The sequence below is a fragment of the Equus asinus genome, chromosome 22 (genome assembly GCF_041296235.1).
Source record: "Equus asinus isolate D_3611 breed Donkey chromosome 22, EquAss-T2T_v2, whole genome shotgun sequence".
Classification (NCBI taxonomy): domain Eukaryota; kingdom Metazoa; phylum Chordata; class Mammalia; order Perissodactyla; family Equidae; genus Equus; species Equus asinus.
The window spans coordinates 37668629-37688325 of NC_091811.1; the positions used below are offsets into that span (position 1 = coordinate 37668629).

The 19697-nt window shown below is 35.4% G+C and overlaps 1 protein-coding gene across 12 annotated transcripts in view; it reads left to right on the forward strand.

The window, feature by feature from the left end:
- Window positions 1–19697, forward strand: part of CCDC91 (coiled-coil domain containing 91) — a 331952-nt gene that overhangs the window by 63884 nt on the left and 248371 nt on the right. For 11 of the 12 annotated variants that reach the window (XM_014846902.3, XM_070494038.1, XM_044775280.2 and 8 more), the window contains 2 exons: window positions 2065–2107; window positions 4258–4336. In XM_014846902.3, coding sequence (XP_014702388.1) covers window positions 2078–2107; window positions 4258–4336 — 109 coding nt within the window. In that variant the 5' untranslated portion in view covers window positions 2065–2077. Of the gene's footprint in view, window positions 1–2064; window positions 2108–4257; window positions 4337–6767; window positions 6824–7612; window positions 7701–19697 lie in introns of all 12 variants that reach the window. The other variant, XM_070494043.1, reaches the window with a different exon arrangement.

Here is a 19697-nt window from a genome sequence, read left to right on the forward strand (position 1 = left end):
AAAGTAGAGGAAGACTGTCATCTGCGTTGTAATATGTGAAAGTTGCTGGGGTATGGAAAACATCAGTGGTCACTAATATGTTCTTTTGTAGAGCTAAATCAGTACTTAGGAAACTGATGGTATTTGGTTCATTACCACAAGCATACAAGCTGAAATGATTGTTAGGCACGGGTATTTGTTTTTGTTTTCAAATTTTTTGGTACCTTACAAATAATTTATTTGGATGTGACATACAAAAACACGTAGAAGTATTACTCTAAAAATTCCATTCTTTTGAAACCATTTTATTTGGGTACAGTATTTGTAGATGCTAAAAATATATTTTTTTTATTGTCTCCTGAGATTCGTGGGATACGTGTGGAAAAGACAAACTTGGTGTTTATAGTTGGAGTTGGTTAATTCTCAGTATCCATATCACTCTTCTTTCATAATTTCTTCATGAAAAATATAATCGCATACAGATTTCTGTTCGCTTGCAACACAAAATTAATGTGAATTCCAGTTCAAACTAACCACCATCAAAAGTTTCTGAAAGTCTGGTTTATATTTTTTTAAGTGCTGTATGTGGATGACTTGCTTAGCTTTGATTTTTGGAGAAATACATCTTTTAAAAAATTTTCATCAGATTGTTAAATTGTGGGTAATGGTGACAATACTGGTATTATATTCTGGCTAATTTAATGTCCTTCCTTTTTATAGTATATTTCTGTCTACCTATATTCCTTTTAGTGTCATTACCTACTGAATTTCTGTGAAAATAAATTTTCTTTGACTTTTAAAGCAAAACAACCCTCAAGATTGTCTTTTCCTGTTTATTTTACTTTGACTCTTTTTGAGTTTTATTTTTGAAGGCATTAGTATTAATTTAGTGACAAGGCAAAGCAAGGCTATAGATGACTACTGCTTCATCACTCAAAGCAAAATGCCTTAGAAAATGCCTTTAGAATTACTGCGTAACATATGGTTTAATTTGTTTACGTGCTTTTTTAGAAGTTGGAGAATATTGTTTTCCCGTAGTCAAGTCCATCTTATATTACTGAGTCAAGGAAGCTATAATTAATATTTGGTATGTTCACTTTTGAAAGCTGGAAAAGGAAACCAGTTATTATTGACCAGAGTATCACTTGCAGCTATGATTCACAATTTATTGTGAATTTATTTTTCATTTTAACGTGTGGCACCTATTACTTGTTTTACCTTTCCAGGTGTTTTTAGTTCTTTCTTGATTCATTAGATAAAAGGTTCTCCTTTTTCTTCTTTTTTTTTTTAAAGCCCAAGTACTCATGGTTTTCTCTTTCTATTTTTATCATATACATTTAGGACAAAATAAAGCATGAATTACTGCTTCTCCCTCTTATTTACTTTAAGGATAAAGAAGAGAGGAATTCTGTGTATTTGCTTGTAGTTTTTTCTCCCTGCTCTCCCATGAATACATGACTTGATTTATCTTGATCAGCCTAGTAACTTGCTCCACATTTTTCCAAAAGTGCAAAGCAATTTCAGCTAAAAATACACATATCAAAATGCTCCAGAAGTTGTGGCCACAGCTCAAAAATGCTGATCAATTTTGAAAATCTAAATCAACCTCGGCCATGAAACCGAGGGAAGAACCTTTGTGGTGGGGACACATTTCCAAAAATTCACCGCAGTCCTGTTCTTAGCTGGAGTTTGTGCTGATGTTGCCAGACAACTGAGGAATAGATGCAAAAAGCAGGAAGCATTATTGAATTGAGCCCTAGCGCCAATTTGGGCAAGGCAAATTAAAATGTAAAAGAATATTTTTCCACTCCTGGCGTCTCAACATAAAATGGCAAAATACATGGTTGCTGAAAAAGTCACAGAAGTTGCTAATTTTGCCAGAATGGCTAATTTTGCCCCAAAACTCAGTCTTTTTCGGTTAAAAAATGTATACTCATATGGTTTAAAAAAGGAGATTTTTTTAAAACCCAGATGAAATAGTTTTAATTTACAAATCAAAATGTATATACATTTAAGTCAGAGAAGTGTTTTGACATAAATGTCTCTGTGTGTGGGCTTGTTTCAATGTCTTCTAATATTTTTCAGGTGAACTTGGAGAATGGATGATGATGATTTTGGTGGTTTTGAGGTATGCGCTATTATTTACCCTATTTTGCTTATGTAATTTTTTTAACTGTGGGATTATAGTGGAGTATATTATTTTGAAAATGTATTTATCATTGGCATTCTTGATCTTTTCTTAATCATTTTGACTGTAATTCTGGAATAAAAACATGAAATCAAGGAAAATTGAAATATATCCTCTCTGATTTATTATTATTGAACATTTGCTCATGCCCATAGGAATGGTTTAAATGGAGGTAATTAAGTGCTACTAGTAGAAGCACTAAGAGGTTTTAAAAATTGTCAGCAGATTATTTTGCTGGGATACATGTCTCTTAGGAAATACTTGTGAGGGGAGGGAGGAGTGTTGCAGATCTGTCACACATTTTCATGTTTACACCTGTAATGAGTTGATTTAGTATATTAACGATATAGCTGTTCGGTGGTTTGCAGAGCTAATTAGTGTGTGTTGTTAGATTATTCTCTCAGGTTTGAGTTGGATGCTTTGTAGGTGGAAATTGTTAGCTGAAGAAGCACTGTCTTTTCCTTAATCCTTTTCAGTGTGTGTTCCTTTTATTGAAATATTTTGTAACCCAGTTATTTTTATGGAGCCAGTATAGTCTTGCAGGAAAATCTCTGGATTAGGAGTCAGGATGCCTGAGCTCAAGTCCTGGAACTCCCATCAAGTGAGCTCTGTGATTTTTTTTTTTTTTTAGTAAGACTTTCACCTAATTTGGAATTTGGTAAAAAAGGAGATTGTTAAAAATAGGGAGTGTAATTAATGACTTAATAGGAGGAATAAGATACTAAATATATATTCAGTGCTCTGAATACCGTGAAAGAGTGGTGTGAGTTTTTTTAGGTTAGGATCATTTTGTCTTCTGTTGATCTTTAATATCTGTCAATATGGAGATATTTAGAATATGGACATACTTGTTTTCTGCATTTCATCTAAAAGTGGTTTTGTTTAGCACATTTGTATGTTTTCTGCATTTTCTTTAATATTTTGGATTTCATTGCGTGATTGAATCTTGTTTATGTTACTGAAGTGTAACATTGAAAATTTTGTTAAAATTCCTTCTGTTTTGAGGAAAATGTTTCAGATATCATCTTAGTTTATTGTTTAGAAGTTGTCAGTTATTTAAAGGTTAAAGTTTAATGTTGTTTCCTTTATTTAAACCGTTTGATTTATTATTTCAGAAAAAAATACAGTAGGTAGTGCTCTTTAGAGTAACACCTATACTTCAATGCTGTATTCAATGGATCTTTTCCTTTCAATATTACATAGGTACAGGGTTAACCATCCATTCCAATTTAATTGTGCTCGTTAGGTTTCTTTTTTTCCACATCTTGTTGTAGAACTGTGGATGGTCTTTATACTTGGTTACATAAACCCTGTTCATTTTCATAGTTTTTAGAAAGTAGCTACTGTATTCTATGTCACTAAGCTCTTGTGGCAGATTGCCCCAGTTGACTTCTCCTTGGCTGACAACTCAGTGCAGAATCCAAATTGAAATTCTGGCTTTTTAAAAAAATAATTTTGCTGTGACCCGGACACTTAAGAGACAAAAAACTCTGCACTCTTACCCACAAACTCAGCATTCAGTAATTGACTGTCCCATAGTTGTAAAACTGTTTAATAGGAGGGTTTGTTAATTTCACAAGTCAGCTTTAGGAATTCTGTAAATGTTGAGTGCTAGTAGGTTCAGCTGGTAGATAAATCAAGAATATAGATGAATCCTCTTTCTTTAGATTGATCTCTAATTAGGTCGTGTGCTAATTAATGAAAAAGGTTTAGTCTCTAGTCTTTTAAAGAAAAATATGTTTTTCGTATATAATGGTTGAGTGTTGTGATGAGTTAGAGTACTTATATACAAAGTTCACAAGTGAAAATGTGATTAAGGATAAATAAAATAAAAATTTCATGTGCAGGAGATATATTTGAGTAAGAAAGAAAGATTTTTCCTTAAAGATAATGGGGCATGACTACTGGAGATGGCGAGTAGTGGTTGGGGTGGTAGCAATGAAGACTGAAAAACAATCGAGTATGCAGAGGAAATTTGAAAATGTGTGGTTTCTTACAGAGAATATGCTTGTAGAACTGGGAAGCTTGACTGTTTAAAAAGCATTTCTACTTTTCAGATCATCTAAAATAATTTTGCGTTTGTTTTCTAGGCTGCAGAGATTTTTGATGGTGGAAACGGTGAAACCCAAACTACATCTCCTGCTATTCCTTGGGCTGCTTTTCCTACAGGTACTATTATATAGTAACTAGGAATTTTTTTGTGTGTTATTTAACATTTTTGCCTTTTCTTTGAAGCCCTCTTTCCACCTTTGTACTTGGACTTCTCTGATCTGAAAAATGGAATGACCCAGATTTAATCTAGGTTTTTTTCATAACAAATTATGAATTGCATAACAAAATCTGCAATGGTGGCTTGAGACATGATTCCAAAATGATATCATGAACATTAAATGAAATTGAAGTACAATTTACATTTCCTAATTTGTCTTAGTTTTAGGAAAGTGAGGTGCCAAATAATTTCTTTAGGTTGTTCAGTTCATTAATTAAAGACTCCTTCTTCTTATATTCTAAAAATAATTTATCACTGCCACTAGTATTTAAATTTGGAATTTTTTTTGCAGAAAAGTCATTTAAAAGTGTTAAATGATTCAAGAATTTAAATACAAAAATAAATTCCATTATTGAGAGATATTTTGTGGAAGACCTACTGTTCAATATTAATCCATGTCTAAATAATATTTTGAGTTTTCTAGACTTTTTGTTCTGCCAAATCGTTGTAAAGTCAGGAGTAGATGAAAATATCCTTCTTTAACAGCTCTGTATAGTCTTAGATTGTTAGAGTTATTCATCCTAAAAATATTTTCCAGTGCTTATTATGTATTAGGCACTATGGGGATATGCCCTTTACTTCAAAGGAAGATAGGGCGGACACATACATATTTGTAATATGAAGCACATTTTTGATTTGGGAAGAATGATGATTTTGTCATCCATTTGTTTAGCAAATGTTTATTTCATGTCTGGTATGAGTCAAGCACTGTCCTTGAAGTTGGGTATATCTTGTGGATCTGGGCTTTGAGGATGCATATAATTTCAATAGGCAGAGATGAGAGAGTAGGGAAAGGTTTTGATGGAAATAGAACAAAGGTATAAATGTGGGGAAGAGGGTGAAACAGTTGGGTTGCTCATTCTTCTCTGAGGACCTTATGTACGTTGTTTCCTTTGCCTGGAATTTCTCACCTAGCTTCCCATTGCCACTCTTTCCCCCTTAACTTACTAACTCCTATGTGTTTCATGTGTTGTTTCTTGCTTTAATATTTCTTTTTCTGGGAAACCTTCCCAGGGAACCCTGCCACGTCTACGTGCACCCATTTTCTGACTTTCATGTTAAACTGTAAGTTTTGTGGGGTTAGGCACTATGTCTGTCCTATTGTGTTGTGTTTTAAATGCTGAGCATAGTGCTGCCCTGTGTTTGGCCCTCAAATATTTGTATAAAGAATAATTAAAGAAAAAAATGACTGAATAAGTAACTGAGTGACTAGACTGGGGTGGAAGTGGGAACCGACAGAAAGAGTTGGGATAATGATATTTATGTAATAGTTTATGATTTTCAGCCTGCTGTCACATATTTATTTACTGTAAGGTAAGGTAGGTAGGGCAACTACACTATTCTTCTTGTACAGATGTTGAAATGATGGCTTATAAAAGTTTTGGAATTTGGTACAGATAATTATGTTTAGGAATAAAATCTAGTCTTTCAGATTCTGTCTCAGTTCTTTCTCAGTAACTCTATTTTTTGAAATAAGCATCAGCAGGACTTTCTGTCTGACTGGATGTGAGGGTGGAGGAGGAGGAGTCAAAATTGATTTTTGAGGTTTCAGTCCTTGGTTCTGAAAGAATGGTATTACCATGAACGAAAATAGAGAATTTAAAAGAATTGCTTTGGGACAGCATGAGGCCTTAATGAATCTGTCTTAGACATGTATATTTAAGGTACCTAGAGTTCAGGAGAAAGCTCTGGGCTGGAGGTCTTGGTTTGGGAATTTTCCCATGGATATGACAGTTAAAGTTGTAGGAGATCACGGTGAAACAGTATATAGCGAGAATACCATGAAGGAGAGAAATTTGGATATCCATAGTTAGGGAACAGGAGGAAGAAAGAGACAGAAGACTTGAGAGAGCAGGAGTGTATGGGCTAGTGCTGTAACACAGACATCAGGAGTAGGAGATTTTAAGGAAGGTATGGTCGCTGGTGTCCAAGGCTGTAGAGAGGTCAGTGAAATGTGAGACTGAGAAAAACCCACAGACAGTCATAAGTGGCTTTTAAGGAAATGGTTTCAGTAGATTGGAAGTTGAAGCCAAATTGCACTTCTTTACTTCGTATGAAAGCAGGAACAGTCTATTTTCCTATAATTATTGTGGCAGTGTAGTAGAGAATTGTATATTGTGGGCAAATTATCCAATTCCTGTTCTTCAAGAGTGAATATTATATGTCACGTTTACCTATGTCTATATATTTGTTGGTCATGTCCTCAGAGCCTGATGAAATTAGAATTAAAGAACAACCCCTCTAATGTGTACACACAAACACACACACACACACAGTCTCTCCCTCACTCCCTTAAAGAAATCTGAAGAAACTATTTCTGGATTTCCTCAGTAACTCGTGGAAGTGGAAAGAAACAAACCTGGCCAAGAGCTGAAGTGAAAGGCATGGTAGGTGTTTGCTCAGCCAAAGCAGTCTTTCCCCTCTGTTGAAGCGAGTTTGTCTTCCTCTGGCTGCTGGAGAAGTCTGCCTCTAACTCAGGTATCTGCAGGTTGTTTAGACAAGAGTGATGTGAACAACTCAATTAGCATACAATTTAATCACTTCTACACTAAAGTCCAGAGCAGATAGGAGCCTTCAAGAGATCTAAAGCAGATTCTTTTCAGTTTAAGGAAGAGCTAATATTCTCCTTTTGTCTGTTTCTCTATGTACGCCCTAGCTGTCCGTAATCTATATGAAACATATTTTTTAAAGGGCTGAATATTAACCAAGTTTTACCACAGCTTAAAATCCAAGATTACCCTGAAACGTTTGGTTTAAGTTTTTGAAGTGCTTGCGGGAGAATAGAAGTTTTCATTCTTGGGGTTAGGATAAAGCGTGTGTTAAATCAAGAGTGTGGTGGGCTCAGGGCGCTAGTGATTCTCCTGCTTCAGGGCTGGCATTCCTGAGAGGAGGATTTCATGATAGCAGCTGGACTCTCTCTCTAAGTGTCTGTGTATAGCCTCAAAACTGTTAATGAGTCAGGGTACCTCAGGACTTGCATCTTGCTGTAATATTAGTATCATTTAGATAGTAGGATCTTTTAAAATGTTAATTTATATGTATTGCTGCTGATGAAATTAATAAATTGCCAGTGAGAATAAATGAAATGCACGTGTTAGTTCTTTTCATAAACTATTATCTCTAGGCCCATATCTCTTTAATGTAGCACATCTAACCTATAAAATGTGTCTCTGCAGTTCCGTTATCATAGGAGTTGGAGAATGTAAATAAGAGGTGAATGAATATGAAATTATCAGTCTCCTCTTCCTCCTGCTTTTACACTCAGTAAGTGTGGTAATTATTACTTTGTTTTAGTGAAAGCTACTCAAGTGAGAAAAATTGCCTTTATTCAGGTGTTTTCCTCTCTATTTCATAGCCTTACCCTCGGGCTTGTCTTCCATGGCTGTTCTGTTTGAAGCCCGTGAGCCAGTTAAACTGTGATCTATGTTGTATTCCTAGATGGTGTCTGTTCCTAGCTCTTTGCCACTGCTCTTGATTCTAACGCCTTCCCTCATCTCTCGTCTGCTTTCTTGAGTCTTACTTTTCTTTCAAGAAAAGGATATAGAGCTTTCAAGAATTTGTTCTGTATCTTATAACTGCTCCTTCTTCTGGGCTAGTGTATCATTTTTTTTTCTGTGCCACTTGCTTAGCTTATGCCAATTTATATCTTTTTAAATTGTGGCAGAATACATATAACAGAATTTACCATATTAACCATTTTCAAGTGTACAGTTCGTTATTGTTAAGTATATTCACATTGTTGTGCAACCAATCTCTAGAATTTTTTCATCCTGTAGAAGTGAAACTCTGTAGCCATTAAACTACCAATTTCCCCCTCCCCCCAGCCCCTGGCACCTACCGTTTTACTTTCTATCTCTATGAATTTGACTACTCTAGATATCTTAAATAAATAGAATTGTATGGTATTTGTCTTTTTGTAACTAACTTCTTTCGCTTAGCATAATATCCTCAGGGTTCATCCATGTTGTGGCATGTGTCGGAATTTCTTTCCTTTTTGAGCTGAATAATATTCCACTGTATGTAGAGACCACATTTTACCTATCTATCCATCTGTCGATGGACACTTGGGTTGCTTCCTTTGGCTATTATAAACAATGCTGCTGTGACCATGGGTAGACTAATTTGTATTTTTTAAAAATATTTTACCAGTATGATTTCTATTTCTACATGTCTATTTTAGTCTAAGCTTTGGATGGCAGAGACTGTTTTAAACCTTTTTGAATCCTAAGCACCTAGGACAGGCATATGCTGCATACTGTTTCAGTCAATCACAGACCATATGTACGATGGTAGTCCCATAAGATTGGTACCAAATAGTCTAGGTGTGTAGTAGGCTACCATTTAGGTTTGTGTAAGTACACTCTGTGATGTTTGCACAATGATGAAACGGCTAACAACACGTTTCTTGTAACATGTCCCTGTTAAGTGGGACAGGACTGTATAGCATTGAGCCTTGTTAATAAGCAGTGCTCAGTAATTGTTTCTTGATGATTAGTGGAGCAGATTTACTTTCAAGTAACTCTTTGATTACTATTTTTTAATTCTTTAGGGGGTAATTAAATAGTCTTTCAATCACAAATTAGAGGAAGGCAAACCTAAACTTTTCTTAAAAAATATAGTAATCTTGGAAATCTTAGATAATTACTCAAACATGGCTAAGAAGCTATTTCCTGTGGGGCTCAGTTAGCTTTCCTGGTCATTCCCAGTTCCTACAAATGACCTGGAAATAATGATTAATAAGAGTAGTCACAGATTCTCAGAAAGAGAGAACAGCTGTTTTGCCATTTTTTTCCCCTAATTTCTTCCCTGCTCATACTTTGTGTCAGCAGGTGACAGTAGAGGACAATAGAGGTTAGACTAAATTTTGGTTCAAAATATTAGGGATCTAGAAACAATAGTAGTAGTATTTAGGTCTTTTACTTCCTTTTTTTTTTTTTTTTGAGGAAGATTAGCCCTGAGCTAACATCTGTCTCCAGTCCTCTTCTTTTGCTGAGGAGGACTGGGCCTGAGCTAACATCCATGCCCATCTTCCTCTACTTTATATGTGGGACACCTGCCACAGCATGGATTGACAAGCAGTGTGTAGGTCCGCACCTGGGATCTGAACCAGTGAATCCCGGGCCGCTGAAGTAGAACGTGCAAACTTAATCGCTGCACCACTCGGCTGGCCCATTTCCTTTTTTGTTTTCTTATTTGTTTTTCTAAACATTTTTCCAAAGGAAAATCATTCTAGATTTTGTGTAGCGTATTATGTCAGAAAGTTTTTGATTTGGCTACTAATGGAAGTGTATTTTTAGAAAAAGATTTTGTTTTTTGGCTAACAAATCTTTTTTTTTTTTGAAATCATTCTCAATTAACTCTTATAAGTTTTTATAAGACTGGTAATGCTCTACTTTTTAGGAAACTAACTTTTCAAAATGAATGCCTATCTTTTGATACACACCATGTATATATGTACATATAAATGCAAATATATCTATCAGAATGTAAATGTATGTAGATAGATATTCTGATTTCTTCCCTTTTCTCCACTTCCAATGCAAGTTGTCTTCTCTCTTGAAGGAAACATTTTGTCTTCACTTGACCTTACAAGGTCTAAGAACATGAGACTGTTAGTCTTAGTTTGGCTTCAGTATGTTTTTGATTGCAGCAGACCCAAAGTTTCAGAATCCATGGGATTTATTAAAATTACTTCTCTAGTTTGTTTGTTCATTAATTCACTAATTCACTCATTTGTCATATATTTGAAAGTATACTGTGTATCAGACTCTATGTGCCACGTACTATGGACCTTATTCCATTTTCAGTGATGCCATATGAAAATTGTCTTCTCAAATGACATGTTTCATGAAGTGTATTGTTAATATTGGCAAGCTCTTTTATCAGTAACTTTAACTTCAAAGCTTTGATAGAGTTTGCATGAAAAGAATATGAGGTCGGAAAGTGTCATGTTGCCTTTGTGCACAGTGCGGGTGGTGCTGTCTTAGAGACAAAAGACTGTTCACTTTTTACTTTTAAGTGTATAAATATAAGTTGTTTAGAAGGCGAGGTGGGAGGCAAAACCTTGAATACTGTCCTTTCCAATATGTTGCTACGTTCCTTGTAGCACTACACAGACCACATTAGAATGCATTGACCATCAAAGGGAAAAACAAGTGGTCCAGATAGATACTTTAATCCAAATTAGCTCCTTCAAAACAGCTTATGTAGAGGGCAAACTAAACTGCCTGTCACAAGCCGACCCTTTAGAAGGAATAATGGGAATTGGACCAGCAGATGTTGAACCAAAGAACTTAGATGTGGTTCACTTTGCATCTGGAGCTATTTGCATACAAAGCCAACAGGAAAGTTCAAACATTTTTCTCAAGACATTGGCAGAGAGAAACCTGGAAGACAGATGCCTTTTTGATTTCATGGTTCAGTTTTTCCATTCTCCATTCTCCTGGCCAGGAAAACCTAGGACAACAAATCGGTCATTTTATTAATATCCCATTACTCTCTTTGCTAACCCTGTTTTTCCAGTAGAATCTGTGTTACACAGCTACAAGAGCTCAGAACCTGAGTCCACACATTTTTAAGAAAAAATTGCGATATTTTTCTTGAAATTAATCTGTGGTTTGCACATAGTAATAGTAAACATTAACTGAATTTATTGGTCTGATCTATATTTGAGGTAAAACTTGAAGGTGACTTATTTCATATTCACATACCTGTCTTAGAATAGGCAGAATGGATTATGTTTAAAAACTTTCTGTGCCTTCTACTTTGTATCCACATTGGACATTTTTCCTAGGACATAAACTAGATTTCCATTGTAGTGTGATAATTTTGTAATATCTTTCCACAGATTATTTCAATGGAAGCTTGCCAGATAGCTTCTTTTTGCTACTTTCTGTATTTTTTTTTCTTACCTCCAAGGTTATTAACTCACCTTCTTTTATTCTGGAGCCAGTTTTTATAAATAACTAAGATGATAACTTCTGTAAAGCTGTGACTTATTACTGTACAAGTAAGTATTAATCTTTATGTGGATTTTTCAGTGATTTGTGGCAGTTTCTGTCTTCATTAAAACGTATAATAGGGGATGTAATGGTGATATTTGTCGTGACTTTGAAGATTAGGTTTATAGTGTGGTCTGAAGTCAAGTTTGTCTGACCGTGGAATGGGGGAGTTCTGGCTTTGCCTTCAACTAACTGTGTAACATCTCTGAAACTCAGTTATTTAATCTATAAATTGAAGGACTAGACAACATCTAAGTGTTCTTCCAAATTTTGAGGTCTGAGTTTATTTTTAAATTTTTTTCTGGTTATAGTGTCTGTAAGAGTTGCTTCCACTAGGTGAATCGTGGTGCCTGGTTTTAACTGCATGGTCCAACTGACACAGTACTGATCTAATAAATTACATTTTCTCTAAAAACAGCTATAAACGTAGAAATGTTTTCTTTACCCTAGTCCCCTATTCCCGCTCCCCTAATATAACTTGTTTTACGTTTTGTTTTGTAACCTGCCAGATATTTCCCAGGCATATAAAATGTGAATGATTCCTCCTCTTCTTTTTACACAAATGACAGCATACTGTAAATACATACTAACTCCTCTTACTTTTTTTCCACAAGAACTTGGAGGGCTTTCTATGGGAGTACTAGTAGATCATTCAAATTCATTTTAGCCCTTGCACAGTACTCTTTTGCATGGATAGACCAGTATTCATGTAGCCAGTTATTTTTCTCCGTGTTTCTTGCTGTTATAAACAGCCCTAAAGTGAATATTCTTTTTTTTTTTTCTGGACTTTTCCCCTTTTTTATTCTTGACGTTTTCCTATAACATGTTAGTGAGATTTATTTTACAGAAGTATCCATTTAGAGGTATTTGGAAACTCAAAAGAATCACATGCTGTACTATGTTTCCATATTCAGATTTGTTTCTGGGGAGCGATCCCGACACAAATTCAGGGAAAGGAATGCAATGAATATTCTTGTATGTGTTTTCAGCAAAGCTATTTTAATTTAGATGATAATTTATATTGTTTCTGTGACTTAATGGAAAGGAGACTTAAAGTTGACACATAGTTCATTTATTAACTTTACTAATGTAAGCATAGAGCAAACTTGTTCTCTAACTCTAAATAGTGTCAGATTTCATATTTATATGTTCACACATAAGAAAATGTTGGTCATTTTGAAGATGACGGTAATTTTTAGTGCATTGAAAATCCAGTTTTCTTTAGCTGACCATGGACGAATTAGTGGTAGCATGGTAGATTGAAATGCTCTTAAGCTGTCATGTTGTATTTTTTTAATGTGTAAAATAATGTTCATTGCTACATTGTTTATAATAGCCTCAAACTAGAAATAACCTAAATGTCCACCAAAATGAGAAAGTTTGATATTTTGGGGGTATATTTATATAAAACAATACTATGTAGTTGGAAAATAGACAAACTTCAAACAACATGAAAGAATCTTATGAGCGTATGTACTGTCCTCGTAGTATCTTTAAGGGATCAGTAAGTGTTCTTAGTTGACATCTGTTTTATAATTTCAGATCCTAGTTCTGGAATCTGGGAAGTCTAGAGCATCAGCCTCCCTTTGGAGTCTGGAATTCTTGTTCTTCACCAGGATGAGGGCTCCATGTTTTGTCCAGAAAACCAGGCCTAGGACTGGTTCACAGCGAGCCCCATGTCTGAATCTTCTAAAGGGCAGAAGTCCTCATTCTGTTCACTTAGGATGGCGTGGGATGAGGGGCCGGCGGGGAGTAGACTTTAGATATAGGGTCTGTGGATGAACAGTGCAGTATGAGACTGGGACAAATTTCAGTGTGATCTGAAGTCTCTGGTATGGAGACTAGAGGCCGAGGCCAGACTTGAAGCTGACAGAACTGCCTGCGTCACTCTCCCCGTCTGCCTGTTCACTCCGGAAATTGTTGCTTTGGACTCCTAGCCTAGCTGTAGCTGGAAACAGTCAATTCAGTTCTTCTACTTTGGGAATTTTCAAGTGGCCAGACAGGGGCCCATAGGAATATGAGACTGACAGGACAATAGGACCAGCATAACCAGAGGCTTGACTGATCTGTTCTGCTCACACTTGGCTTGTCTCTGGACTGGTGTCTCTGATGAACACTATTGTTGCTAATGTAGATTTTAAGTCAGCTTGCACTTTGTGCTCAACCAGGTTGAGTTTTCAGGCACTTTCTGCTTTGTTTTGAATACTGGGTATTTGATCTTCTCAAACAGTGTCTCCACCTCTCGATGCTGTTCTCTTTTGTACATGCTGCATTCCTGTTGCTTCCTTTTTGCGGAGTACCATGAGTTCTTGAGATTCTTGATTTTTCTAATCCTTTTCTGTTCCTGTTCCCTCCTTGTGGAACAGGAGGTTATCTATTCTACAACCCATTCATCACAAATTCTGTAGGTTCTAGGTTTAGTCAAACATGGGAATCTTTTTTTTTTTCAATTTTTTTTATTGAGTTCATAATAGTTTACATCAATGTGAGATTTCAGTTGTACGTTATTTCTTGACCGTCACCACATAAGTGCTCCCCTTCACTCCCTGTGCCCACGCCCCCCACCCCTCTTCCCTTGGTAACCACTGAACTGTTTCCTTTGTCCATGTATTTGTTTATATTCAACATATGAGTGAAATCATCTGGTGTTTGTCTTTCTCAGACTGCTTATTTCGATTAGCATAATTCCCTCTAGGTCCTTCCATGTTATTGCAAATGGGATTAATTTGTCCTTTTTTCTGGCTGAGTAGTGTTCCATTGTATATATGTATACCACATCTTCTTTATCCAATCATCGGTCACTGGGCACTTAGGTTGCTTCCATGTCTTGGCTATTGTGAATAGTGCTGCAATGAACATAGGGGTACATATGTTACTTTGGATGGTTGGTTTTGAGTTGTTTGTGTAGATACCCAGTAGTGGGATAGCTGGGTCATGTGGTAGTTCTATTTTTAGTTTTTTGAGGAATCTCCATACTGTTTTCCATAGTGGCTGTGCCAGTTTGCATTCCCACCAGCAGTGTATGAGGGTTCCCTTTTCTCCATACCCTCTCCAACATTTGTTATTTTTAGTCTTAGTGATTATGGCCATTTTAATGGTTGTTAGGTGATATCTTAGTGTGGTTTTGATTTGCGTTCCCCTGATGATTAGTGATGTTGAACATCTTTTCATGTGTTTATTGGCCATCTGTGTATCTTCTTTGGAAAAATGTCTCTTAATCTCCTCTGCCCATTTTTTGATCGGGTTTTTTGTTTTTTTATTGTTCAGTTTTGTGAGTTCCTCATATATTATGGAGATTAACCCCTTGTCAGATATATGATTTGCAAATATTTTCAAACATAGGAATCTTTTTACTTCTCTCTACTGCTCTGGTTACTATCCCAGTCATGTCCACCATCATGTCTTTTCTAGATGACTTCAGCAGCTTTCCCCTTGCATCCATTCTTACTCTCCCAAACCCTGCTTCTTTAAGTGACACCCAGAGGACTGGCACACAATGAATACTCAGTAAATGATGGCTACTTGTGGAATTTCATTTTAAAGTTTAGAAGTGTTTGAGATTTTTTTTTGTGGATTCCTGAATATCAAAGTATAAAACACATTATTGGACTATAATTTTGGAGATTTTAATTTTGACCCTTATGATATTCCTCTGGATATTTTGTTGTAATCTTTACATTGAGTACTAAAGGTTGTACCTGCTATTAGGATATGCTCTTGAATAAATCCTATAAACTAATTGCATTTATAAAATCCTGCATAATTTGGGCATTGCTATCGTGCCTAATCAAAGTCTTTATTAGTCTCACTCTCATTTCTGTAATTAATTTACATTATTCTATTGGCTGGCAGCCAGTATGTATTAAAATTTTTCTTTAAGGCATTGCCAAGGTGAAGCTATAATCATTTTTAATAATTTCATTGTGAAAATTTCTTTCATTTAAATTCAAATGAAAAGTCCTTTGAGGTTTGTTCTCTTGAATTAAATGTGACTGTGGACCTCCTCAGATGGATTGTTTTGGATAATAGACCTTTAATAATGGCCAAGTAATTTGGGTAAAGAACACAGACTGCCTAAAGTACTTAGAAATGAGAACAGAAAGGTGTTTAGGGATATGCTTTAGAACTGTGAATAAATAGTGAAATTTTTACCTAATCTTCATCCTCTAAAAAGTTTGTTGCCTAACATGGATCTTTTGATCATTTTTATCTGTCAAGTATGAGGTCAGAATAAAGGAAAATGGGTAAAAGGTGATTCGGCTAGCTTGGAGAGAAATTTTAATTTAATTTGGCTGATATCACTGAGACGACAATATGCTGTAATTAAATATTACAAGAAGTTTGGTTATTAAGAGACTCTTTAGCCAGCTAAATCAATTGTTACTTTTCTTCTTCAACCATTTCCGTAATATTGTGTGAACACACAGCAAGTAAGGAAATTTTTGCTGATAGAATTGTTCATTTGTCTAGTGAATAAACACTTATTGCACTTCCATTAGGTTTCTAAAGAAACGATCTTAAAGTATTTTAAATCCTTGGTATTATGATCTAAACACAGGTACTTTAACTTTGATGAAGTATGTTTGATGAAATTGATGAATTTTATTTCTCCTAAATTTTTAAAGATAGACTAGATTCTCATTGGTTGTGATCCTGTTTGAAGTTAGGGGATGAGACTATTTACTTTCTACCTTCTCTTGGTTTATTTATTTATCCTATTATGTAAGTATTTATTGTGTACCAAGTACATGGAGGGACGGGCATAATGAAGACCAAACAAGATAGACAATGCTTTGACTTTATTACATTAACAATTTTAAGTGGAACACAGGGTGCTGGATGATGAGATATAGTTTGACAGCAGGCCACAAGAGAAATTGAAATAGAGAAGTTTATTACTCACAGGTGTTGGAGAAAGTACACAGCATGCCTGGAGAAGCCACATGGGAGGGTCAAGGCAGAGTGCAGAGAGCTTGATGGGATCTGGGGCACATGCCTTTATTAGGGTCTGTGGGTGGAGTGCTTTGGGGTTCCTAGGCAAAGGCCAGACTGATCAATTCAGACCAAAAGCGCAGGGTTTTGGTAAGCTCCATGGAGGTCTTATCTATGGGATATATGAGGGGAAGGCCCTGGGAGGGAGGGGAGACTGCTGATCACAGGTAGTTAGGGAAGTCATATCAGGAAGTTACATTTGCTTGTGATTGTACGGGCTGTCATCTAGGGAGTGAGCTTGAATGAGAGGACTGGTGTCAGTTTAAGGTCCCCACAGGCTGCTTCACCAAACAAATGGATATTGAGGCAGCAGCATCATGGAGTAGCTTAGCTAAACTCTTGACATATGAGATGTCTGCCTTCATGAGTCTTACCATCTTGTGGGGTCACAGAAGTTAAACAATAATTACAGAAAATTACTTAATTATAACTAGGTTATCTTTGTAAGGTTAAATACAAAGTGTCAGCATAGTGGGAGAGAGAGTGTGAGGTGGACACTGCATTATAGCCAGGAAGGATATCAGACCATTGCCTGAGTCCAAAAAGGGATCAGCGGGCAAAGGCCTATAATGTTAGGGAGGCAAGGCTTATCTGAAAGACCTGAAAGCAGAGAAGAGGGAGATGGAGAGAACGTCTTGCTTTTTAGGCATTAACTTTTGACAATGTTGGTACTCTTAACTTCGTTTGTTTTATGATTTATTTATTTATCGTTTGTGATTATTTTCTTTGCTCTATTTTGTTGGGTTTACTCTTCTGTTTCTAAAAATTTGATGCTTATTGCATTAATTTTAACCTTTCTTTTCAAATATTAGTCTTAAAAGCTATAATTTTTCATCTGATTATTGCATTAGCTGCCTCTTGCCAGTTTTGATTTTTGACAAACATCCTTCAGTTATAAATATTTTCTAATATTCAGTATGAACTTGTCCTTGAGTTATTTTAAAAGTATTTCTTAATTTCTAAGCATGGGGGGTTTCTTAGTTATTTTTATTGTTGTTGTCTCCTAACTTACTTGTGACGGCCAAACAAGTGACGGCCCTAGAGAAAGTAGTTTAGTACAGATTCTTTGTGACTTGATGAAACTTGCTCTGTGGCAAAATGTGATCTGAGGATGAGCAGCATTGACATCCCTGGGAACTTGTTAAAAATACAGAATCAGGCTCCATTCCTGACCTGTCATTCCTGAGTTGCATTTTAATAAGATCCCCAAGTGATGCTCATGCATATTAAAGTTTGGGAAGCATTACTGCAATGAACCTATATAGCTACTGTATTTTACAACTGCAGAATATACATATATTTTATATAAATATTAAATTATGCAAATATTACAGTCTCTTATGATGGTAGGTTTATAAACTTGTTGAAATTTTGTAACTTTTTTACTTGTCTGTTTTGAGATTTGTTATCAGGTACATTTATATTTAGAATATCTTTTTGGTGTATTGGACTTTCTATCATTGTATAGTTTTTATATCTCTAGAATTTTTTATCTCCAAAATCCATTTTGTCTGATAGTAAATATAGCAGTTTTAGTTTGATTAGAATTCAGCTGGTACTTCTTTTTCAATTTTTATGTTTTTTACATATATCATTCATAAAGAGCATAATGCTAGATTTTGTTTATCCAGTTTGACAATCCTTGTCTTTGAATTGGAACATTTAGTTCATTTATATTTTAATGTAATTACTGATGTACATATATGGTTCTTTTTTCTACTAGCATGGTTTTAGCTTTCTATTTTTACTGCCATTTTTTATTTCTTTTTCTTTGTTTTTTTTTCACCTTTTTTGAATTGATTTTCCTGTTTCTTTTTTCCCCTGCTTTACCAGTTTGGAAGTTACACATTCTGCTTCTCTTCTCTTGATGGTTTTCCTAGAAGTTTTAACACGCAACCTTAACTTACTAACGCCTGAAGGAAATCAGTAGCTTTATCCTCCCCTTGAAAAACACAAGGACTGTGGAACATTTGAAGTTCAGTAATTTCTTGTCTGGTTATTATGCTATTGTCCAGTATTTTTTGCATATATATCCCCCAAACCTGCATATGTATTATGTATTTAAAATATATATATATTTAACTCCACAAGGCATTGTTAATATTATTAGTATTTTATATAGACAAAGTATATTGGATTTACCTCCATGTTTACCTTTCTTTTTTTTATTTCTTCCTGCAACTTAGACTCTCCATCTCAAATCATTTTCCTTCTGTATGAGATGCATCTTTGAGAATTTTTCCATAGAGAGGGACATTAGTGGCAAACTTTTCCAGTGTAAACTTGTTTGGAACTGCTTGTCCTTATTCTTGTTAGTTTCACGTAGAGAGTTCTAGATTGACAGTCATTTTATTTCTCCACAAAGTGTGATTATTACTCTTCTGTCTTCTAATTTCCATAATTGTTGTTGAGAAGTTAGTTGGTTTCGTTAATTGTTGCTCCTTTGAAGACAAATGGTCTTTTCTTTCTTGCTACCTTTATGATTTACTATTTGTAATTGGTGTTCTATAGTTTCACTGTGAAGTAACAGGTATGGATATCTTTTTATTTACCTTGCTTAGAATGTGTTGGGCCTTTTGAGTATATGGATTGAATGCATGGATTCAAGAAGTCCAACAGTCTATAGATTCAAGAAACCCAGCAAATCACTTATGGAAAATTCTATCACATCTAGAAAATTCTCAGCTATTATCTCTTTCAATATTGGTTTTGCTCCACTCTCTCCTCTTCTTCTGAAACTCTAATATTAGATAAATAGCATTTTTTTTAAACTCTATCTCCATGTCTGTTCACCTCTTTTTCACATTCTGGTGTGCTGCAGTCTGAGTAGTTACAGGTTCATCTTTCATCTCACTAATTCTTTCTTCATCATTGTCTAAGCTGGTGTAAAACCTATCCACTGAGTTTCTAGTTTCTTCTTTCTTTCTCTCTCCCCCCCCCTTCCTTTTCCTTTCCTTTTGCTCTTCCTTTCCATTCTGTTTGTTCTCTTCTGTTCTATTCCTTTCCTTTCTGCTTCTTCCCCTGATTCATTGCACTGTTAGATACAGGCTGTTTTCTTTCTTGTGTTCTAGGATGGGTATATTATTTTTGGTTCGCTCTTACCTTGAAAATATGTAGTCTTTTGGGGTCCTCAATTTGTGAAGGAGGGCCTTGAGTTGGTTCTGAACTTTTCTTTCATCTCCTGTGCTTTTGAGGTCATGAACCTCAAAGCAGAGGTTTACAAAGTTCAGAAAATGTCTTCAAGGCAAAAATTGGCTTATCTCTCTCT